This window comes from Trachypithecus francoisi, unplaced genomic scaffold (genome assembly GCF_009764315.1).
Source record: "Trachypithecus francoisi isolate TF-2019V2 unplaced genomic scaffold, Tfra_2.0 Lachesis_group12, whole genome shotgun sequence".
Lineage (NCBI taxonomy): Eukaryota > Metazoa > Chordata > Mammalia > Primates > Cercopithecidae > Trachypithecus > Trachypithecus francoisi.
Window position 1 is genome coordinate 88584696 of NW_022681457.1, and position 23302 is coordinate 88607997.

Genomic DNA, 23302 nt, shown 5'->3' on the forward strand with positions numbered 1-23302 from the left:
ACAGGTGCCTGCTGCCCCGCCGGGCCATTTTTTGTATTTTTAGTGGAGATGGAGTTTCACCATGTTGGCCAGGCTGGTCCTGAACTCCTGACCTCAGGTGATCTGCCTGCCTCAGCCTCCCACAGTGCTAGGATTACAGGCATGAGCCACAGTGCCTGGTTAACCCACTTTGAAAAAATAACAGGTGGGAGCTGGGTGTGGTGGCTCACGCCTGTAATCCTAGCATTTTGGGAGGCTGAGGTGGGTGGATTACCTGAGGTCAGGAGTTTGAGACCAGCCTGGCCAACATAGTGAAACCCCCTCTCTACTAAAAATACAAAAATTAGCCCAGCGTGGTGGTGTGTGCCTATAATCCCAGCTACTCTGGAGGCAGAGGCAGGAGAATAGCTTGAACCCAGGAGGCAGAGGTTGCAGTGAGCCGAGATTGTGCCAGTGCATTCCAGCCTGGGTGACAGCAGCGAAATTCTGTCTCAAAAAAGAAAAAAGAAAAGAAAAGAAAAAGAAAAAACAGATGTGGGTCTGGTGCAGTGGTTCATACCTGTAATCTCAGCACTTTGGGAGGCTGAGGCGGGCGGATCACGAGGTCAGGAGATCAAGACCATCCTGGCTAACACGTTGAAACCCCGTCTCTACTAAAAATACAAAAAGTTAGCTGGGTGTGGTGGCGGGCGCCTGTAGTCTCAGCTACTTGGGAGGCTGAGGCAGGAGAATGGAGTGAGCCCGGGAGGCAGAGCTTGCAGTGAGCCAAGATCACATCACTGCACTCCAGCCTGGGCAACAGAGTGAGACTCCATCTCAAAAACAAACAAACAAACAAACAAACAAAAAACAGGTGTGGTGCTGTGGCTCACGCCTGTAATCCCAACACTTTGGGAGGTTGAGGTGAGAGGATCGCTTGAGCCCAGGAGTTCAAGACCAGCTTGGACAACATGGTGAAACCCTGTCTCTACGAAAAATAGAAAAAATTAGCCAGGTATGGTGGTGCATGCCTGTGGCCCCAGCTACTCTGGAGGCTGAGGCGGGAGGAGCGCTTGAGCCTGGGAGATTGAGACCAGCCTGGGCAACAAAGTGAGACCTCTGTACAAAAAAATTTCTTTTTATAGCTGAACCTGGTGGCATATGCCTGTAGTTCCGGCCCCTCTGGAGGCTGAGATGAGAGGATCGCTTGAGCCCAGGAAGTCGAGGATTCAGTGAACTGTGATTCTGCCACTGTACTCCAGCCTGGGCAACAGAGCAAGACCCTGTCTCAGAAAACAAAATCAAAAAAACTTTCTGGCTGGGCATGGTGGCTCATCTTATAATCCCAGAAATTTTGGAGGCCAAGATGGGAGAACTGCTTGAGCCCAGGGGATTGAGACCAGCCTAGGCAACACAGTGAGACCCTGTCTTTACATAAAATAGAAAAAATTAGCCAGGCATGGTGGCACATGCCTGTGGTCCTAGCTACTTGGGAGGCTGAGGTGGGAGGATTGCTTGAGCCTGGGAGGCCGAGGCTGCAGTGAGCCATGAGTGTGCCAACTGTATTCCAGTCTGGGCAACAGAGTGACACTGCATATCCAAAAACTAAATAAAATAACAGCTGGCTGGGCGCGGTGGCTCAAGCCTGTAATCCCAGCACTTTGGGAGGCCGAGGCGGGCAGATCACGAGGTCAGGAGATTGAGACCATCCTGGCTAACCCGGTGAAACCCCATCTCTACTAATAATACAAAAAGAAATTAGCTAGGCGTGGTGGCAGGTGCCTGTAGTCCCAGCTACTCGAGGGGCTGAGGCAGGAGAATGGCGTAAACCCGGGAGGCGGAGCTTGCAGTGAGCCGAAATCCGGCCACCGCACTCCAGCCTGGGCGACAGAGCGAGACTCCATCTCAAAAAAAAAAAAAAAAAACAGCTTTAGGCCAGGTGCGGTGGCTCACGCCTGTAATTCCTGCTCTTTGGGAGGCTGAGGCAAGCGGATCACTAGAGGTCAGGAGTTCAAGACCAGCTTAGCCAACATAGTGAGACCCCGTCTCTACTAAAAAATACAAAAATTAACCAGGCGTGGTGGCACATGCCTATAATCCCAGCTACTCCGGAGGCTGAGGCAGGAGAATCATTTGAACCCAGGAGGTGGAGGTTGCAGTGAGTTGAGATCACGCCACTGTGCTCCAGACTGCACAAAAGAGTGAGACTCCATCTCAAAAAATAAAAAGAGAGCCGAATTCAACCCCTGAGCCACCTGTTTGCCACCTTGGCTTTAGATGCTTTTTTTTTTTTTTTTCTGAGACAGATCTCACTCTGTCCCCCAGGCTGGAGTGCAATGGGACAATCTCGGCTCACTGCAGCTTCTGCCTCCTGGGTTCAAGCAATTTTCCTGCCTCAGCCTCCCAAGCAGCTGGGATTATAGGTTCACACCACCACGCCCGGCTAATTTTTGTATTTTTAATAGAGACTGGGTTTCCACCATGTTGACCAGGCTGGTCACAAACTCCTGACCTCAAGTGATTCACCCACCTCAGCCACCCAAAGTGTTGGGATTACAGGTGCGAGCCACTGCACCCGGCTAGATGCTGGTATTCCTAAGGATGATCATCTGCCCTTCTGACTCACAATTCTGAAATTAATCACATCAATTCTGAGGACTTAAATTACTGCCTCAGTGAGAGGCTGTGTGGTGTGGTTAAGAGCATAGATCCGGAGCTGGATTACTGGAGTTGGAACCTTGGCTCTGGCACTTAGTAACTGTGTAGCTTTGATTACCTCACACAACTGTTTTTTGGTCTTATGTTGTCCAAGACACTGCCTGAGATTACAGGCATTAGCCACTGCACCCCACCTGCACACAACCTTTTGTTCCCTCATCTGTAAAATGGCAAGAGTGAAGGCACATACCTCATAGGGTTGTTGTGAGGAATCAGTAAGTAAATGTATATAAAGATCCAACAGGCCGGGCGTGGCAGCTCATGCCTGTAATCCCGGCACTTTGGGAGGCCGAGGCGGGCGGATCACAGGGTCAGGAGATCGAGACCACAGTGAAACCCTGTCTCTACCCTAAATACAAAAAATTAGCTGGGCATGGTGGCAGGCCCCTGTACCCCTGTAACCCCAGCTACTCGGGAAGCTGAGGCAGGAGAATCTCTTGAACCCAGGAGGCAGAGCTTACAGTGAGCAGAGATGGCGCCGCCATTGCACTCCAGCCTAGGCGACAGAACAAGACTCCATCTCAAAAACAACAACAACAAAAAACAAAACAGAAAAACCCCAGCTTTATAGAGATACAATTCACACATCATACAATTGGCCCATTCAGTGTACACTGCAGTGTTTTTTTTTACTGTGTTCATAGAGCTGTGCAACTATCACCACAATCAATTTTTGAACATTTTCATCTCCCCTAAAAGAAACCCTATGCCCGTTAGTCATCACTTCCCATCTCCTCCTCCCCCAGCCTTAGGCAGCCACTGATCCATTTTCTGTCTCTATGCATTTGCCTATTCTGGCCATTTCATAGAAATGGAATCACACATGTGCATTCCATATCTCGCTTTTCACTGTTTTCAAGATTTCATCTGTGTTGTAGCAGGTGTCAGGACTTCCTTCCTCTTATATATATATTTTTTGAGACGAGGTCTCACTCTATCACCCAGGCTGGAGTGCAGCTCACTGCAATCTCCACCTCCTGGGCTCAAGTGATCCTCCCTCTTCAGCCCCTGAGTAGCTGGGACCACAGCACGCCCACACCTGGCTAATTTTCTGTTTATTTGTTTGTTTTGTAGAGATGGGGTTTCACCAGGTTGCCCAGACTAGTCTCAAACTCCTGGGCTTAAGCAGTTCACCCACCTCTGCCTCCCAATATACTGGGATTACAGGCATGAGCTACTGTACTTAGCCTATTTATAGATACATTTTAAAATCTGGGGTCTTCAAGCCTGTAATCCCAGCACTTTGGGAGGCCGAGACGGGTGGATCACGAGGTCAGGAGATCGAGACCATCCTGGCTAACACGGTGAAACCCCGTCTCTACTAAAAAATACAAAAAAATTAGCCGGGCGAGGTGGCGGGCGCCTGTAGTCCCAGCTACTCGGGAGGCTGAGGCAGGAGAATGGCGTGAACCCGGGAGGCGGAGCTTGCAGTGAGCTGAGATCTGGCCACAGCACTCCAGCCTGGGCGGCAGAGCGAGACTCCGTCTAAAAAAAAAAAAAAAAAAAAAAAAATCTGGGGTCTTGCTATGTTGCCTAGGCTGGTTTTAAATTCAGGGCTCAAGCAATCTTCCCACCTCAGCCTCCCGAGTAGCTGGGACTACCACAGCTGCACACCACCGTGCCCAGCCTGTACTTCATTCATTTTCATTGCTGAATAATATTCCATTGTATGGCAGTACCGCATTTTATTTGTCCATGGACATTTGCATTGTCTCTACTTTTGGCTGCTGTGAATATCGCTATTATGAACATTCACATACAGGTTATTGTGTGGACATCCTCTCTCATTTCATGGATGAGGAGACCTCCTGCCCAGGCTCCCACAGCTGGGAAGGGGAAGGGGAAGCCTGCCTGGCTGGTTCCGGAGTCTGTGCTTCTTCCCCATCCAAGCTTTGTTCTCTGAGTTGAGCCAAATGCTGTGACAAGCATAGGTCAGGGCACAAAGAAGCGAGGCTTTATAGAGGAAGGGATGACAGCTTCCCAGGGCCATAAAAGATGAGTAGGGGAGGAAAATAACATTGCAGGCAGAGAAATAGCAGGTGCAAAGGCCAGAAGTATTAAAGTGCCTGGTGCCTGGGAACTTCAAGTTCTGGTTTACTGGGTGGAGGTGTGGGGAGGTGAGGGGTAAAGAAAGGGATAGCAGGCAATAGAGTTGGAGACACAGGCACCGAGTAGGTTAGAAAGGCCTTGAATGCAGGCTGGGCGCGGTGGCTCATGCCTGTAATCCTAACACTTTGGGAGGCTGAGGCAACCGGATCACCTGAGGCCAGGAGTTCGAGACCAGCCTGGACAACACGGCAAAACCCCATCTCTATTAAGAATACAAAAATTGGCCGGGCGTGGTGGCTCACGCCTATAACCCCAGCAGTTTGGGAGGCCAAGGTGGGTGGATCATGAGGTCAGAAGATGGAGACCATCCTGGCTAACACCGTGAAACCCAGTCTCTACTAAAAATACAAAACAATGAGCCGGGCGTGGTGGTGGGCGCCTGTAGTCCCAGCTACTCGGGAGGCTGAGGCAGGAGAATGGCGTGAACCTGGGAGGTGGAACTTGCAGTGAGCCGAAATGGCGCCACTGCACTCCAGCCTGGGTGACAGAGTGAGACTCCATCTCAAAAAAAAAAAAAAAAAAAAAGCCAGGCGTGGTGGTACACGCCTATAATTCCAGCTACTTGGGAGGCTAAGGCATGAGAATCACTTGAACCTGGGAGGCGGATGTTGCAGTGAGCCAGGATGGTGCCATTGCGCATTGCACTGGGAGAGCAAAATTGTGTCTCAGAAAAAACAAAAAACAAAAAACTTTGAATGCTATGCTAAGTGCCATAGACTTGATCCCAAAGGTGTGTGGCAGGGAGTCCAGAAGAGCATCAGCAGAAGGTAGAGTCAGACAGACCTAAGACAAATCCTAGCTCTGCTTCCTCAAGACCATTGCTTTAGTTTTATCATCTGGAAAATGGAGATGACAATAATAATACCTTGTTAAAGTGTTTTGAGCATTAAGTGAGTTCATGTCCCCAAGAGCTCAGCCTAGTGCCTGGCAGACAGCTGGCCCAGCAATGGAAATGGGTGTTGACATCCAAGAGCTTTTAGCAGGGGAGGTCAGACTGCTCTAGAAGGCACGCTTGGCTGCAGAGAGTGACTGGCTGGTTTTGAGGAGGCGCTGTCCTGGGGAGGCTGGGCCCTCGGAGATGGTGGGGGAGATGCACAGCCACAGGCATGGTCTGAAGACGTTTAGGAGGTGGCTTATGCAGACCCCCACAACTTTGGAAATTGCTTGTGAATAATATCCAAATTCGGAATTGCTTCTCAGTCTTTTGACTAAAATCGAGTGTAATCTCTAAATTCTGATCTTTTGGTGACCCCGGGTCTGGTGCCAAACCACCAAGGGCTGGCTTGATGACTTTCTCTGTTCTTCTCTGCAGCACGTCCGCGGACGCCATGCGGGGGACTCTGACACCCCTGTCTTCGCTGCTGCTGCTGCTACTGGTGCTGGGGTGTGGGCCGCGGGCGTCCTCTGGTGGCGGGGCCGGCGGGGCAGCAGGCTATGCGCCGGTGAAGTACATCCAGCCCATGCAGAAAGGACCTGTGGGACCGCCCTTCCGTGAGGGCAAAGGCCAGTACCTGGGTGAGAGCCTCCTCACCCCACAGTGCCTCAAATCGCTCCTAACCCCTAAATCCCCTGCCTCCCTGACAGCCATCAGATCTCAGGTGCCCCCCACAGCCCCTCATTCCCCACCAATCTTCCCACTTTCAGTTTTTCCTAATACCCCAGAGGGCCTGGAAACGGTGCAGTTGGCTGGCACAGGTGGTCTTCGGAGGGGGAGATGAACTGGGAAGTTGGGAGGTGGGGCTCTGCTCCCATCGGCTCTAAGGTGGGCTGCTGGTGCCACCTGGTGGCCACTCCACCTTCAGGTCATGCAGGGATGAGAGGTGAGAATCAGCCAGGCTCATGGAGGAGAATCAGCCCCAGCCTGGGTAGGTGGGGTGTTAGGAGCCCTTGGTGAGGACACCCTGTCGCCCCCAAGATGGCCCCTGGACCACCCCCAAAACCCGTCTTCCATGAGAGCAGGGAGGGGCAGCCCCATTCTTCCTCTCCTGCGTACCTCATACTGGAATGGGGAATGGGTAGATGGGGTCCCCTGTCCCCACAGTTCAGGCCCCTGACTGCCCCCTTCTCTTTCTTTCTCAGAAATGCCTCTACCGCTGCTGCCAATGGACCTGAAGGGAGAGCCTGGCCCCCCCGGGAAGCCTGGGCCTCGGGGTCCCCCTGGTCCCCCTGGCTTCCCAGGAAAACCAGGCACGGGAAAGCCAGGACTCCATGGGCAGCCTGGCCCTGCTGGCCCCCCTGGCTTCTCCCGGATGGGCAAGGCTGGTCCCCCAGGGCTCCCTGGCAAGGTCGGACCACCAGGGCAGCCGGGGCTTCGGGGGGAGCCAGGAATACGAGGGGACCAGGGCCTCCGGGGGCCCCCAGGACCCCCTGGCCTCCCGGGCCCCTCAGGCATTACTATCCCTGGAAAACCAGGTGCCCAGGGGGTGCCAGGGCCCCCAGGATTCCAGGGGGAGCCAGGGCCCCAGGGGGAGCCTGGGCCTCCAGGTGATCGAGGCCTCAAGGGGGATCATGGAGTGGGCCAGCCCGGGCTGCCTGGGGCCCCAGGGCAGGGGGGTGCCCCCGGTCCCCCGGGCCTCCCTGGTGCAGCTGGCTTAGGCAAACCTGGTTTGGATGGGCTTCCTGGGGCCCCAGGAGACAAGGGTGAGTCTGGGCCTCCTGGAGTTCCAGGCCCCAGGGGGGAGCCAGGCGCTGTGGGCCCAAAAGGACCCCCTGGAGTAGATGGTGTGGGGGTCCCAGGGGCAGCAGGGTTGCCAGGGCCACAGGGCCCATCAGGGGCCAAAGGGGAACCAGGGACCCGGGGCCCCCCTGGGCTGATAGGCCCCACTGGCTATGGGATGCCAGGACTGCCAGGCCCCAAGGGGGACAGGGGCCCAGCTGGGGTCCCAGGGCTCTTGGGGGACAGGGGTGAGCCAGGGGAGGATGGGGAGCCAGGGGAGCAGGGCCCACAGGGTCTTGGGGGTCCCCCTGGACTTCCCGGGTCTGCGGGACTTCCTGGCAGACGTGGGCTCCCTGGGCCTAAGGGTGAGGCAGGGCCTGGAGGACCCCCAGGAGTGCCTGGCATTCGAGGTGACCAGGGGCCTAGTGGCCTGGCTGGGAAACCAGGGCTCCCAGGTGAGAGGGGACTTCCTGGGGCCCATGGACCCCCTGGACCAACTGGGCCCAAGGGTGAGCCGGGTTTCACGGGCCGCCCTGGAGGACCAGGGGTGGCAGGAGCCCTGGGGCAGAAAGGTGACTTGGGGCTCCCTGGGCAGCCTGGCCTGAGGGGTCCCTCAGGAATCCCAGGACTCCAGGGTCCAGCTGGCCCTATTGGGCCCCAAGGTCTGCCAGGCCTGAAGGGTGAACCAGGCCTGCCAGGGCCCCCTGGAGAGGGGAAAGCAGGGGAACCTGGCACGGCTGGGCCCACGGGGCCCCCAGGGGTCCCTGGCTCCCCTGGAATCACGGGCCCTCCTGGGCCTCCCGGGCCTCCGGGACCCCCTGGTGCCCCTGGGGCCTTCGATGAGACTGGCATTGCAGGCTTGCACCTGCCCAACGGCGGTGTGGAGGGCACCGTGCTGGGCAAGGGGGGCAAGCCACAGTTTGGGCTGGGCGAGCTGTCTGCCCATGCCACACCGGCCTTCACTGCAGTGCTCACCTCGCCCTTCCCCGCCTCGGGCATGCCTGTGAAATTTGACCGGACTCTCTACAATGGCCACAGCGGCTACAACCCAGCCACTGGCATCTTCACCTGCCCTGTGGGCGGCGTCTACTACTTTGCTTACCATGTGCACGTCAAGGGCACCAACGTGTGGGTGGCCCTGTACAAGAACAACGTGCCGGCCACTTATACCTACGATGAGTACAAGAAGGGCTACCTGGACCAGGCATCTGGCGGGGCCGTGCTCCAGCTGCGGCCCAACGACCAGGTCTGGGTGCAGATGCCGTCGGACCAGGCCAACGGCCTCTACTCCACGGAGTACATCCACTCCTCCTTTTCAGGATTCTTGCTCTGCCCCACATAACCCGCGGGGGGCCCTGCTGCCCTGGCCTCCTCCTCTTTAGTGGTAGAGCGACCTTTTCAGTTACAAAGAACCTCCATTTAAAGAAAAAAAAAACCAAAAGCTGAACAGAGGCAGCCGTGGCCTTGGCCCGAGGAGGGTGACGTGCTTTCTCCCTGCATGCAGGTTGAGATTGTTTCCGGAAGGGGCTGGCCTGAGTTTTTCTCCCCCAAATGTCTGTGCAGTATCAGGGTTGCACCCCATGGGCCCTAGGGTACACAGCCCAGCCCCTTGTGAGTCCTGGCCTCTGCTGGGCCCTGAAGGAGCTGAGAGGGAGCTCAACTCCCCACCCCGCCACCTGGGGAGATGGCCCTTCCCACTGGCTCCCTGATGGCACCTGCTGGAGGAATGGGGCACGGCCTCCCTCACAGCCCTTGGCTGGGACTCCTCCAGCTCCCCCTGGGACCTCCAGCATATAACAGTGGACTAAGGACTGTGGGGTTTCCTTCCAAGGGAAAGGGAGAAGAGGGGACCATTGAGGTGACGAGTGTGGACGCCCTGCCAGGACTGCAGCCCCCATGGTGATGCTCTGCCATCAGACATGTCTGTGGCGGGCACAGTGCCTGTTGCCAGGGGAAAGGGCAACCCCCTTTCATTGCTCCAGTGGCAGCCATGGGGAAGGCGGTTTGTGAGGGCTCGGGGCACAGACCTGGGGCAGGAGGCAGCTCTTCACATTCATCCCTGTCTCTTCCGGGCTGCCCCCACCAGCTTTGGCTGTTTAACTTGAGGGCAGCACAGAGGCCCCTGGGACACCTACAGGCCAGAAAGATCAACCTCTGTGAAGTGTCTAGAAGTGTCTAGCACAGATGGTGGCAGAGGCGGAATCAACCATGACCAAACATGAGCACTCCTCCCTTTCTCCTCTTCCACCTGCTGCGGGCCGGGCTAGTTTTCTCATACAAAATTGTTACGAGGATCTTTGCCACCCCAGCCAGGTATCCCCAAGGCAGAGCCCTCGTTTGGCCCTCTGAACAAGGTGCATGCGAGCTGGGGGATGGACTTGCTTTTTCTTGATAAGAACCATATGGTGGGTGTATGTGTGTACGAGAGGGGTTCATCTTTGGGGGCTTCCTCTCCTTCTACCCTCTGGTTCCAATTTCCTGTTCTAAGCAGGACTAGGGCCCAGGAGGCTAAGGCTGGGAGAGAAAGGGTGCCAACAGGTCCCTTTGGAATGAGTTGGCTCTGGACGTTTCTGCCATTTTCCCCAATCAGAGCTCCTCTGCAGGAAACAGGCAAGATGCCCCTCCCAACCCCTCAGTCCCCTGTTCAAGCTAAGTGGATAAAGCTGAGATTAGCGCTGGGCATGGTAGACATTCCTGCCCGTGCAAAGATGGCCACTTTCCCCACAATTGCAGGGCCTTGCGCTCGGCCCTCGCCAGGCCAGCCCCACTCCCTGTACCAAGTGTGAACTGGGGTCTTTCGGTCTGTGATCTTGTTGCACTGCTCCAAGTCTGGCCATGTCCAGGCGGTCCATGTTGAAATGAAGGATGGCTGCTGACTTCTGACTGGCTGAGCAGTGGGTTCCCTCAGGCTCCTTGCCACCCCTCCTCCCCTGCCCACAATTTCTCCCAACAAAGCAGGCTGTTTGCTCACTTCTTCAAAAGGAGAAATGAAAACCCAAATCTGCCCAAGTGACACTTGAAAAGGTTTTGCCTGGGGTCCCTGGTGGATTTCTTACTACCTAACGCCCAAGAGAACCAACTAAGGACTCTCAAACCATACCTGTTGGAGGTTCTTTGCTCAACCTCTTCTTCCCTAGGTCAAAGCCACTATCATCTGAAGTGTTAGGGATGGGTTCTGATTGGCAGAAATTAATCAGCTCCCAATGGGAGCCCAGGGAACTAAGTAGGGTCCCAAGAAAAAAAATGGGAGCTATTTCACAGAGCTCAGCTTCCGCCGAATTTCATTCCTCAAGCCTTTCAGGAGGGGTGGTTGGCGTTTCTAAAATGTTTATGAGATTTGAGTTGCAGGTGTCCACTTAACTGACTAGCTTTGATAAACAATGTCAGATTTTAACTATGAAAACGACATTACCTTGTGCATTTTTATATTCTGATTCCTATTTTTTTTTTAAGATTAAAGTTTAAATGTTTTCCACTAGTCATTTCACTTCTAACTTGGTATAGGAAGCTTAGCTCTCTATATACCTATCACGTGCCCTGTATTACAGAAGATTCAGGAAAAATGCACTTGGGAATCAAAGAAAATGGAACTTCTTTTTGAAAAGACAAGCAACTGTGTTAACTACATTGACACAACCTCAATAAAACCTGTTGTATAAAACAGCACTGTGCTGAAACTGGTACTGACGCAGAGCTATCTCCAGCCTCTAGGTTCTGTAAGGTGTCCAGGAAGCTCTCTGGGGCTCGTGTGCCTGCGCTTAAGGATCGTGCACTCCTCACCAGCTCCCTAACCTGGATTTCTATGGACACCACATCAGAAATGCCTGATGTGCATAAGCTGCCGAGGCCACGCACCAGGCAAATGCCAAGAGGCATTTTAAGAAACCAAGGGCAGGTAGTGGCTGGAGCTGGGGGCGATGGTTCAAGCTTTACTGGAATATTCCTGCAAGCGCTCAGGGGTAGTGGAGCATGACAGCTGGCTCAGTAGTCCAAGGGCCAAGTTTCAACATCTGATACAAATTATGAATGAAATCATGAATCTTTGCTCCTAAGGGCCGGGCTAGTGCCAGGCCCAGTGCCGAAGACAGGTTGGGGGAGCTGTCCTGGGCGGAAAGCACCTGCTCACAGCCTGCCACGCTCAGCCATGAAAGATCTGTCCCTAGCGCTGGGGCTCTGGGTGGCGGACCTGAAGCAATCCGTGTTTTGAAGAGTCCTCAGCCTGGCCAGAACCCCATCTTCACTGAAACAGATCTGCCCCACAGTGCTGAAACCGCAGGCCTGCTGCAGACTCTGCACGCTTGGCTAGCCACTGAGGCTGGATGCGCAGAGAATGTCCCTGGAATTTGAGGGGAGGCATCTTCTCCCTTTCAATTTTCTTTTCTTCAGAATGGATGCCAGTCCCAGATACTTGGGAGGCTAAGGTGGGAGGATCGCCTGAGCCCAGGAGTTTGAGACCAGCCTGTGCAATAGAGTGAGACCCCATCTCTAAAAACATGCTGTGTGAAACTTCCTTGCAGGGAAAGGCTTTTGACTGGTCCCAAGACACAGGAGGAGGCACTCGGCACTCACCCACCCGGGGCCTGTGATGGTGCCCTCCTCACCCAAAGGTTGGTAGTCTGACGACAGAAGGGCCCTCCGGATCCTTCTACAGGGTTCCTGTTCCTGGCCCAGCTGGGCCTAGCTCCTGTTTGGGAAAGTCAGGCTCTGAGAACAGAAAAATCTGGCCTGTTCCTACCCGCTGACTCTGGCAAAGCACTCGGCCCAGCAGCCTGGGCCCCTCTGAGTGATCTCCAACAGGAAAAGCCACCAAACCATGCCTGCTGTGCCGTTCCTGGCTGAACACGCAGCCAGCTGGAGTGTCTGGCAACATAGCAGCTCATGGCCGTGGGGCCCCAGCTCCTACGACGGTGCAGCGCAGACAGAGTCACTAGTCTTTAGAGATTAGGCTGCCAGGGGAGAGTCCATTCAGGGCAGGAGAAACAGGAAACAGTGGTGAGATTCACCAGAAACTGTTTATTGCAACTTCCACTGGAAGCTGTTAATAAGCCGCATGGCAGCCAAGAGCCAGGTGTGACCTAGATCAGCTGGATGCAAGTGCCTGTCCCTTCATCCACACAACCTGCCGCTCGGGGGCCCTGCTAGGATGTGCTTGCTGGCAAACTGGCTAAAACCCAACAGGGAGGAATGATGCAACTGCTCATCATTTCTGCCTCCCCACATCCCATGTCCAAGACAATACAGGAAAATGCCACATGTACCCCAAAATAAACCCACCTGGGTCCCTCCGTCCTGCTGAGGAGCTGGGAGTGCCCTACGGCTCTGCAGCAAACCAGAGACCCAGCACCAGCGAGGCAGCAGTCCCTTGCTCACTGTTCCAGTGAAATCCCCTGAAGAGACCCCAGCCCCACTGGTGTACTCAGTCAGCTCCACAATGCAGGGAGAGTGGGGAGCCCCACTCAAGGAGGCTCAGGGTTTCTGACTGGAGCTGTAGTTGGTCCCAGGGGACCTGGCAGAGCCCCAACAGCTGTGACCCTCATAAACTCTTCTGGAATACACGGTGCAGGCTTTGGGCCAGGATGTCTGTCTCCTCATAGCCTTCGCAGCTTTGCTGCCAGCTCTCTGGCACCTGATCCATCCCATAGTAGGCACCAGCAATGGCCCCAGCCATGGTGGCAATGGTGTCTGTGTCCCCACCAAGTGAGATGGAATAGATGAGAGTCCTCTGGAGGCTATTGAAGGCAGAGGGGATCTCAGGGTCTGGCTCCATGCAGCGCAGGAAGCAGTAGATGGCGGTGGGCACCGACTCAAAAGCAGCAATGCCATTCCCTGTCGGGAAGCCACATTAGTGGGGCTCCATGCATCCCCAGGCCTCCTGCCATTTGACACAAGTCAGCACTCTTGGCTTCAAGCAGGCTGTGACTAAGATCTCAGGCTCTACAGTTAGACCACCTAGGCTCAAATCCTGGCTCCACCACATACTGGCTGTGTGACTGGGAGAGTTACCTAGGGGACCGCTAAGCTTCCTGCTCTCAGATTCAACTCCTTAAGCAGACAGGGAGTAACGTTAGTAACTCTCTGACAGGGCTGTTGTGAGGATGAAGCAAGATCGTGTCTGTGAAGCATTCTGCACATTGCCCAGTACAGATGCTAGATAAATAAAATCCACTATCAACATTTTTACGACGAGTGGCCAGCTGCCATTTCTGGGGACACTGATCCACAAGGCTGAGGGTGCTGTAGCTTCGGAGCAAGAAGCGCTGAGCTCAACCCTGCCATGACTCTGTGTCACAGCAGCCCAGGGTACAGTGTGACAGCAGGCAAGACTCCATGCTCCCCTGAGCCCAAGACCGACCCTGAAGGATGACAGAGGCAGAGACAGTCCCAGGCAGGCCCACTCACCTAGCTCAGACACCACTTCCTCCCTGGTCACCGATGCCTGGTCTAGAAGCTCTCCAATCTTCTTCAGGCGGCTGGAGTACGGATGCTCCTCCATGCCCAACCTGTGGGTTGGGGAAGAGATTCCAGGGAGGTCAAAGCAGGCAGGGTGGCGGTACGGGCAGGGGAGAGGGCTGCATGTGAGAACGAGCAGGGATGTGGTCCGGGTGCCAGCCAGGCACAGGTGCCCTGACAAGAGGTGGGAGAGGGCTGGGGGTGAGCAGGTCGTTTTGTTCTCTGGGACCCTGAGAGCCTTGAAACATAGACAAGATGAAGGGCTTCTGCCCATGCCTCTCTAGGGTCTGCCATTAAGGAAGGAAGGTTTCAGTTTATGGCAATGCCAGAGGCCCCTTGGATCACCCACACCCCCACACCACACACCTCCAGCCCCATACTCACTCCCTGGCATCCAAGACAGACTGGGCATCACCCTCCAGCTCCTCCATGTGGCCCAGCAGTTGCTTGAGAAAGTGCTTGCTGGAAGACTCGCCCTGCAAGGCCAGGTGCACAGCCAGGGCCTGCAGGATGGCGCCATTGTAACCCAGGGAGGAGGCGTGTGTCAGCTGGGCCGAGAGCCGGGCAAACTAGAGAGGAGGAGGCCTGCTGTCACAGAAGCCCTGCTGCAGAAGAGGAAGGGGACAGCCCAGAAGCCAGCCCGCCCTGAATACCTTCTGCACATCCTGGACACTGCTATAGGCCAGGGAGATACCAGCTACCCGCATGGCACCTCCATTGCCATAGGAGCCTTTCCCATTAAACTGGGCCCGGGCAGGCTCAAAGACGTCACGACATTTGGGGTTCAGGAGCTTCTTGAAGACAGTGACTACTCCAGCACCATAGCCCCTGTCAGGGTCTTTCTTGTACTCCTGAGCAAATCTAGGGAACAGAAAGGGAGACAGAATTGGGATTTACAAGATGCCTCTAAGGGTTGGGAGAGAAGAAATTGAGGCTGGTTTGCAAAAAGAGAAAGCCTTGGGGGCCTAAGGAGCCTGCACCAGCAGTGCTGCTGTTTTAGCTTGGGAAGCTGTGCCAGCCTGACACAGGCTCCTGTGGAGGGTGGGGGGCGCGGGCATGCACAGATGTCATTCCTCTGGTCAAGGGGTGCAATAACTTTGCCCACCTGGTTTGCCTCAGCCCAGGACCATCCCCCTCACCTGTGAGCCATGTCCACCTCGTCAAAGGCCTCCTTGGCTAGCAGGGACTGCACCAGGGCCCTGGCCATGGCTGTGTCATCTGTGTAGTACAAGGCTTCTGTGGGGAGAGGAGGGAGGATGAGAGCCTCCTGCTCACCTTTTTAAGATTTATTTATTTGGAGACAGAGTCTCACTCTGTTGCCCAGACTGGAGTGCACCGGTGCAATCATGGTTCACTGCAGTCTTGAACTCCTGGGCTCAAGCTATGCTCCTGCCTCAGCCTCTCAAGTAGCTGGAACTATAGGCATGCATCATCACAGCCAGCTACTTTTATTTTTTGTAGATACAGGGTCTCACACTGTTGTCCAGACTGGTCTTGAATTCCTGGGCTCAAGCAATCCTCCTGCCTTGGCCTCCCAAACAGCTGGGATTATAGGCATGAGCCATTGTGCCTGGCCCTGCTCACCCTTTATTTTAGTTTATATTATTTTATTATTTTTCTGATACAGGGTCTCACTCTGTTGCCTAGGCTGCAGTGCAGTGGTACGACCATGGCTCACTCCAGTCTCGACCTCCCAGGCTCAAGGAGCCTGTTGCCCCAGCCTCCTGAGTAACTGGGACTACAGGTGCACACCATCACGCTTGGCTTTTTTTTTTTTTTTTGTAGAGACAGTTTCATCCTGTTGCCAGGCTGGTCTCAAACTCTTGGGCTCAAGTGGCCTCTCCCAAAGCACTGGGATTACAGTTGTGGCTACGGCGCCCAGCCTCTACTCATGTTTTAGAGTTACCACATCTAAAATGACCTTAAGTCAGTTTCTCACTCCCATTCACTTTCCTGGGCCTGGGAAACCTTAGGATCTCAGCACTGGGATTTTCAGCAATTCTTTATTCCAAGTCAGTCACCATGTCCTGCTGCTTTCTATTTTATGTATTTATTTATTATCAGCCTACGTCATGCTTTGATCTGCTGATTTCTGAAGGAAAACTTCCATCCCCTTGTGGCTGCCATCCTTGCAGCTCCAGTCTTTTTGTTTTTGTTTTTCTTTTTTATAGACAGGATCTTGCCATGTTGCCCGGGCTAGTCTCGAACTCCTGGGCTTAAGCAAAGATCCTTCCACCTTAGTCTCTGGAGTAGCTGCATTACAGGTTGTGTGCCACCACGCCCAGATTGAAAATGATAGTTTCTGGATCCAGATCCCCCCTACTTCACTTCTCTGTAGCACACCACCAGTGACCAGTGTCTTCATCTTGAAATTCTTTCCCTAGGTTTCGTTGATAGGTACTCCTGCTCCTCCTCCGATCAAACTGTTTCCTTCCCTAACCCCCTTCCCTCCCTCTCTCCCTCTTAATTACCGGTGTTCTCCAGGTGACTATGGCCCTTTCTTCTCACTATGCTACCTGCTCTCCAGGAAGATTCACCTTCTCTGCTTGACCTCACACCTGCTACCTTAGCCGGGATCTGAGCGCACAACGGAAGTTAGTTTTACAGGCGAGACAGCACATGCAAACTCCTGGCCTAGGGGAAAGCATGGTGTGAGGAACCGAAGAGCAGAAAGCAAGGCCAAGGTTGGTGGAAGACCAAACTGCAGACGTGTGGGAGGGCTGGACCACGTCGGACACGTTAAGGAATGTAGCTCTGAACTAAGGGTAACGGGAAATCACAGCAGGGTTTTAGGCGGGGGAGGACGCGATTATAGTAAGGCTTCCAAAGCACACCCTGCGGGGTGGAGAACGGGCTGGTGGTGTACTGACTCTAGAGAATCGGGAAAAACAGGTCAAGTCGGCAAGGGTGGACAGACAGTCCCTGGCTTAGGATGGTTCAACTTAAGTTTTTTTCGGCTTTCCGATAACGCTGATACGCATTCAATAGGCTCCTCGACGTCCGATGGGGCTTGCGTCCAGATAAAACAGTCGTCTAAGCTGAAAGCGCACTTTCCACTTGAGGTATTGTCAACTTACGATGGGTGTATCCACACTCTGCACGGTTGAGGCCCCGGTGCTGCCACGCCCCGAGCACGGGATGTTCGGGCCGAGACCTCTAAGTCCGGAGATCGCGCTAGCACTCGCTGAGCCCAAGCTGTCTGCGGGTCATCGGGCTCCGGCCCCGGTGCCCTCGACAGCCTCATCCCCACGCACCCCCGACCCGTCGGCCCCGGAGGCTCCGCGACCCTTCGGTCTCCCACTCGCACGGCCTCTGACGTGCGCCCGGCCCCGCCCACCTGTCCGCTCACTCCCGGGCGTGCCGGGGTTCGGCTCCAGGCTCTGGACATGACGCAGGACTGACGTCAGCTCGACGGTGTCGTGGGCCTCGTAGAAGGAGCCCACGCAGTCCCCGAGCAGCGCACCAGCCAGGCAGCCTCGGAAGCGTGAGAGGGAGCGGGCCGCGCCAGCCCCTCCGCCGCCAGCTACTGCCATCGCCGCCGCCGCCATCAGCGCACAGGCCGCTCGCCACTTCCGGTGCCACCCTCGCAGCTTCCCTGCTCGGGTCCCGCAGCACTCCCCGGGGCCTAGAGTCACCGCTCCGACGTTCGGCCCACAGCGCCGCCCAGCGGCGCGGAGTCGCGGCGCCGCGCAGCTCCCACCAGCCTGTGCTTTGAGTCCCCGTTCTTCCCGCTCCTCATCACTGGGCTAACTGGATGGGAAAGCCGCTGTGGGGTCCCTGGGGGATGGGCACTGAGCCAGACCACTGGATCACTTCAGGCCACTGCCTTCCGCTGGCGAGCACCCCTAACTCCGCACCCCCAGCCGGCCCTCTCCACCGAGGCCGGGACCACCCCCAAGCCCTCCCACCAGGCCCTTGCCCGCTGTGGGCCTCCCTTAAGCATCAAGAGGGTGGACCAGGGGCCAGCTGGGGCCCAGCCAGGTAGAGGCCGCGCTGCTGGAGCCCAGGAGTGCTGGCCCAGCCCAGAGAGGGGTTCCTTGAGGGGAGGGGAAAGATTGGATTTGGTACATGGAGTGCGGGGGAATGGTGTTCCCCGTCTGGAGAGTGTCCAAGAACCCGTTCCCTGCTGGCTACATACAGTGGGGCAGAGAACAGCCGGCCTGAGATCCTCTGCATTTATTCCATTCATTCTCTCCTCCCCGCTTCCATTGCCCACCCAACCCTGCCCTCCTCCCGTAGTCCCCCAAGGCTAGGCCAGCTCCAGGTGGCAGCTTTTGAGTGGACTCAGGGTGCTATTTGTGGTACGTGTGAAGGTGTCCACCTCAGGCACGAACTTCTCAGCAGGCACTGTCAGCTTGCGCCGAGTGTCCATGCACTTGGTGTCCAGCAGCATGGAGTTGGCCTTGCAGGCAATGTCAGCCTGCAGCCGGGCCAGGTGCTTGTACAGGGCGTCCAGTGCGTCCCTAGGGAAGGGCATTGACAACCCCCAGCCCCCATGAGGCTGGGAGGCCTGGGCTGAGTGCACAGCCTTTAGTCAGGAAGACAGCCCCAGGGAGCCAGCAGGCAGCAAGAGGCCCCACTGCTGGGCATCGTCTCACTGCTCCTCCCACCCACTCCCCAGACCTACTGTGCTTGTGCCAGCTTCTGCTTCAGGGCAGCGATGGTTGCCTCAAGCTGGTGAACCTCGTCAGTGAGGCCATACTGTGCCTGGAGGCCGAGGGGTTGGGAGTTCCAAGTCAGCCACACTGTCCTTTACCTGAGTGCTGCCCCGTGACAGCAGTGCCCTTGCTCCATCAGGAATATGAGAAAACCTTGGCCAGGGGGCCCGTGCCCAGACTGGGACACCCTCTCACCTGGTCCCGGCAGAGTTCCACATTGGGCCGGTAGGTTCTGGCCTCTAGCCGGGTATGGGACAGCTTCAGGCTCAGGAACTTTGTGCTCAGATCCTCCTCCAGATGCCGGATGTCCTCCTGCAGCTCAGCGATCTCCTCCAAGGTCTGCAGGGGACAGAGTGACTGGTTCCACCTGCTAGACTCACCATACACAGCTGATCCAGTGCCTCCTGTGGGGACATGCGGGTCCTCATCCCACAGCAGGAAGTCCATGCCCTGGGAGAGGCTCACATTCTTCTCTTGCCACTTGAGCTCACTGTACACTTTCTCCATCTCCCGCAGCCGCTTCCTGAAGGCAAATTCCGTTGCAACTCTCTGGGCTTCAAGCTCGTTGTTGGTCTGAAGGAGAAAACACAGGGCAAGGGAAGGGTCTACACTCACGGCTGCCTGAGGATATTACTCAAGCGAGGGGCAGGGGGCCACGTGCACAGCAGGGAACAGAAGATAAGGGCTGAGCGCACACTGGGGCCATCCATTAGCTGTGGGTGGCTCGTCACCTCAGCAATAGTTAGAGCAATGGCCTCCCTCAGCTCTGTGGCTGCCTTCATCTCAGCCTCCCCTCGGTCCTTGTTGAACTGACTGAAGTCATCCCACTGCTGGAGTGTGGTGGAGCTGCAGGTGGCAGGGAAAATGGAGGTCATGAGGGTGTGGCCTGGGAGGGGAGGAGAAGAGACTGGCTGAAACACTCTTCTTACCCATCAGGGACACGTGTGGGGTCGACCTTCAGCGAGATGTTTGGGGATCTGAGGTTGAGAGAGAGACAGCCTCTGTCGATCTCCAGTGTCTCCATTTTGCCCCGATGGTCGGAGTTGAGCTGCTGTCGGACTTCCTGCAGGAGGCTGGGGAAAGTGCAGACTCCATCAGGACCATCCCCCAAGGCCCAGAGGCAGGCCTCACCGTATGAAGGGAACACTGCAGGAAGAGGAGGCTGGGGTGACCCTTCCCAGCAGAAGACAATGGAGCTGCAACTGTGGAGACCACGAGCAGCACAGCTGGATGAAAACGCTGCCCCCATGTGCCCTACACACCCGTGGGGCACCTGGATGTAGCTGTGCTCACAAAGGCTCATACGCACACGCAGGAGCTACTCAGAGGTGGTGGCAAATGGGTGTCACCTCTCATGCTTCCAATCAGTGGTACTGGCTGTCCAGGGCAGCATGGTGAGAAGTATTCTGAGCCCATGTCCAGGCAGTGGGAAAAGTGCTACAATTGATGAGTGGTTTCTGTCACAGGCACCAGAGGGCCAAAATGTAGCACGAGAGCCAGTTGCTCCTCATCCACAATACCTGTGTTCCACATTGAAGGCACACAGCCTCCAGGAGCTTGTGAACATACGGACGACCTGCCTCTCCCTTACCACAGCTGCTCGAAGGCCTGGCTGACCTTCTGTTGCAAGGCCTTTTTGGTGGCCTCGATGACCTCCACCTCTTTATGCAGCTCATCCTCCACAGGGTCCTTTACCACATCAATGTCTCGCCGGCTTTCCCGCAGGGTCAGGCACTCAATGGCCACATCCAGAGGTAGGTTCTTGGCCTGCAGGTTTTGCTCTGCTGAGTCCTTCATCTAGAAAAGAGGGTGCGGCCGGGCATGGTGGTTCACGTCTGTAATCCCAGCACTTTGGGAGGCCGAGTCCGGTGGATCACTTGAGGTCAGGAGTTCAAGAACAGCCTGGCCAAAATGGTGAAACCCCGTTTCTACTAAAAATACAAAAATTAGCTGGGAATGATGTCGCACGCCTGTAGTCACAGCTACTTTACTCAGGAGGCTGAGGCAGGAGAATCGCTTGAGCCCAGGAGGCGGAGGTTGCAGTGAGCTGCGATCGCACCACTGCACTCCAGCCTGGGCAACAGATCCAGATGCCGTCTCAAAGAAAAAAAGAAAAGAAAAAGAAAAGAAAAGAAGGGGCGGGGGAGCTGGTGGAGCCATCCACGAGGAAGTAGCACTTGTCCCCACTTTAGCAGCGAGCCAGTGACTCGGATGGACTTGCCACTCATGACCCCCCATCAAGGGCTTCTCAACCCAGCCGTGGGGAAGGAGGGGAGGTTTTGGCAGCAGCCCCCAGGCACCCAGTCCTGGCTTCCTGCCTGTGTCAGGGCGTCGATCTCGGCATCTAAATCTGTCAGACACTTGTCCAGCATCTCCTTCCACCAGTTGACAGTATCAATCCTCTCCACCAGTCGAGTCCTGTTGTCATGTTCATCCCAAATGGTCTGAGAGAGACAGGGCCAGATAAATAGGGTGTCAAGGGGTTGGGGGCTATCCCTTTGCCCACCCATCTGAGTTCCCGACCCCAACCTGGTTGTTGGTCTCATTGCGGAGCACCCGGGCCTCCTGGCGGATCTGATGGGAAGCATCTCGCTGCAGCTGGGCATTGGTGGATAGCAGGTAGCTGTTAGTGTGCCAGTCGGGCAGCTGGAAGCGCTGACTTGGCTTGACGCTCAGCGTGGCCATGGCACAGAAACCAGAAGGGTCAGAAACCCCTAGGCCTGTTCACAGACACCACCTGCAGAGGCAAAACACGGCTGCGGGAGACTTTTCAGGAGACATCTCCTGGATCACACGCCCCCTAGGCAGGACTTGTTCCTGTCCATTTTGCTCTGAGCCCCATCCTGCTGGAAGCCTGCTTGGAGACAGCCCTTGCTTTACTCAACTTTGTGTGAGGCTTTAAGTAAGTTTCCCTCCCTCCTGTCCCGGGGCGGGCACAAACCCCTGGACCTTGCAGGTCCTGGAGCAGGTAAAAAGGAATAATAATGGAGTTCCGGAAGCCTCGAAGTGTGTGTGAAATGCCAAATGCCTGGGGGGGTAGGAGGATGTCAGGAAAAAATAGCCCTTAATACAGTTTCCACACCTGCCACCAGCCAACCATGCCTTGTTGAGCTTCCTTTCCTTTCTTCCCCAGGCTGCGGACCAGGCCCCGTGGGGGATCTAAGGGCAGGAGCCCTGTTCTCTCTCCAGGGACGCGTGCCTGTTGGCACTGGGGAGCTAGGGGGCGGGGGCGGGCCCCTCCCCGTCTGCTAGCCGCCACGCCCTCCTACCCCTTCGCCCTCGCCTACTGTTGGAGGGGGAACCGGGACGGGGAGGGCCCCGTGGGAGGGGCTGGGGTCAGGCCGGTTCCCCGCCGAACCGCTTTCTTCCCCTCCGCAGGATGATCGCCTTTGGTTTAGATCAGTACCCCGGTCCGGTACCCCGGTCCGGCGGGGAGGAAGGGGGCGCCCCCGCTCTCCTAGCTCCCTTACCTACTTTCCTGCTTCGCTCTCCGCACCCCCGGCTCTGAGCTCTAGTGTTTGGCACCCCCGGTTGCTAGGCAACCACCCCTCCCCCGCGGCCTACCTGGCCTGGGTGCTTCGCTTGGTAACCGCGGCGGCGTAGGGCGGCGTCCCTGGAGGCCTTTAGGGTAGGCGAGGGGCGGCCGCCTGAGAGAGGTGGGGGGCATCAGCGCAGCGCTTTCACTTGATTTACAAATTAAATGAACATTTGTTGTTTTCTCAGACAGGGTCTCGCTGGGTCGCCCAGGCTGGAGTGCTGTGGCTCAATCTCGGCTCACTGCAACCTGGACCTCCCAGGCTGAAGCGATTCTCCCACCTCGGCCTCCTGAGTTAGCTGGGACCACAGGCGCATGCCACCACACCCGGCTAAATTTTTAAAAAAATTTTAGTAGAGACGGGGTTTCACCATGTTGCCCAGGCTAATCTCAAACTCCTGGCCTCAGGCGATCCACCCATCACGGCTCCCAAAGGGCTAGGATTACAAATGTGAGCCACTGCCCGGGCCTAAACATTTTTATTTTGATAAAGGTATGCATAGACATGATAGAAAATATGAAACTGGGCGCAGTGGCTCACGCTTGTAATCCCATCTACTCCAGAGGCCCAGGCGGGAGGATTGCTTGAGGCTAGGAGTTTGAGGTCAGCCTCAGAAACAGTGGTTGCCACCAAACGAACAGCACATAGAAAAAGTAGGCTGGGCGCAGCAACTCAGGCCTGCAATCCCAGCATTTTGGGAGGCCGAGACCAGGTGGATTGCTTGAGTCCAGGAGTTGGAGACCAGCCCGGGCAACATGGCAAAATCCTGTCTCTACAAAAGATACAAAATTTGGCCAGGCACACTGGTTCACGCCTGTAAACCCACCACTTTGGGAGACAGGCAGGTGGATCACCTGAGGTCAGGAGTTCGAGACCAGCCTGGCCAATTTAGTAAAACGCTGTTTCTACTAAAAATACAAAAATTAGCTGGGCGTGGTGGCAGGTGCCTGTAATCCCAGCTACTTGGGAGGCTGAGGCAGGAGAATCGCTTGAACCCAGGAGGCAGAGGTTACAGTGAGCCGAGATTGTGCCATTGCACTCCAGCCTGTGTGACAAGAGTGAAAAAAAAAAATTACAAAAATTAGCCAAGAGGCCGGGCGCGGTGACTCAAGCCTGTAATCCCAGCACTTTGGGAGCCCGAGACGGGCGGATCACGAGGTCAGGAGATGGAGACTATCCTGGCTAATATGGTGAAACCCCGTCTCTACTAAAAAATA

General features: G+C 55.7%; 3 protein-coding genes across 4 annotated transcripts in view; 1 reads left to right on the forward strand and 2 right to left on the reverse strand.

Annotated features, from left to right (window-relative positions):
• Positions 1-11104, forward strand: part of COL8A2 (collagen type VIII alpha 2 chain) — a 34215-nt gene extending 23111 nt beyond the window's left edge. Inside the window, exons 3-4 of the mRNA XM_033227117.1 lie at positions 6098-6300; positions 6865-11104. Of these exons, the coding sequence (XP_033083008.1) occupies positions 6114-6300; positions 6865-8783 (2106 nt within the window). The 5' untranslated portion in view covers positions 6098-6113 and the 3' untranslated portion in view covers positions 8784-11104. The remainder of the gene's footprint in view (positions 1-6097; positions 6301-6864) is intronic.
• A 1330-nt stretch (positions 11105-12434) lies between these two features.
• On the reverse strand, positions 12435-17486 carry ADPRS (ADP-ribosylserine hydrolase). Its single transcript, XM_033227118.1, has 6 exons — positions 17229-17486; positions 15031-15127; positions 14545-14752; positions 14276-14460; positions 13841-13941; positions 12435-13267 (listed from the first exon to the last, which is right to left on the reverse strand). Exons 1-6 carry the CDS (start codon positions 17437-17439, stop codon positions 12975-12977), a joined length of 1095 nt encoding a protein of 364 aa, XP_033083009.1. The 5' UTR covers positions 17440-17486; the 3' UTR covers positions 12435-12974.
• Positions 17487-18052: 566 nt separating this feature from the next.
• TEKT2 (tektin 2) lies at positions 18053-22105 on the reverse strand. Of its 2 annotated transcripts, none has more exons than XM_033227119.1 (10): positions 22020-22105; positions 21079-21286; positions 20868-20993; positions 20141-20346; positions 19479-19622; positions 19281-19395; positions 19015-19122; positions 18745-18888; positions 18519-18598; positions 18053-18354 (listed from the first exon to the last, which is right to left on the reverse strand). In XM_033227119.1, the coding sequence occupies exons 2-10, from the start codon at positions 21232-21234 to the stop codon at positions 18141-18143; spliced, it is 1293 nt and encodes a 430-aa protein (XP_033083010.1). In that variant the 5' UTR covers positions 21235-21286; positions 22020-22105; the 3' UTR covers positions 18053-18140. The 2 variants fall into 2 exon arrangements, with proteins under 2 accessions (XP_033083010.1, XP_033083011.1); XM_033227120.1 differs by having other exon boundaries at positions 21632-22028.
• Between the last annotated feature and the right edge of the window lie 1197 nt (positions 22106-23302).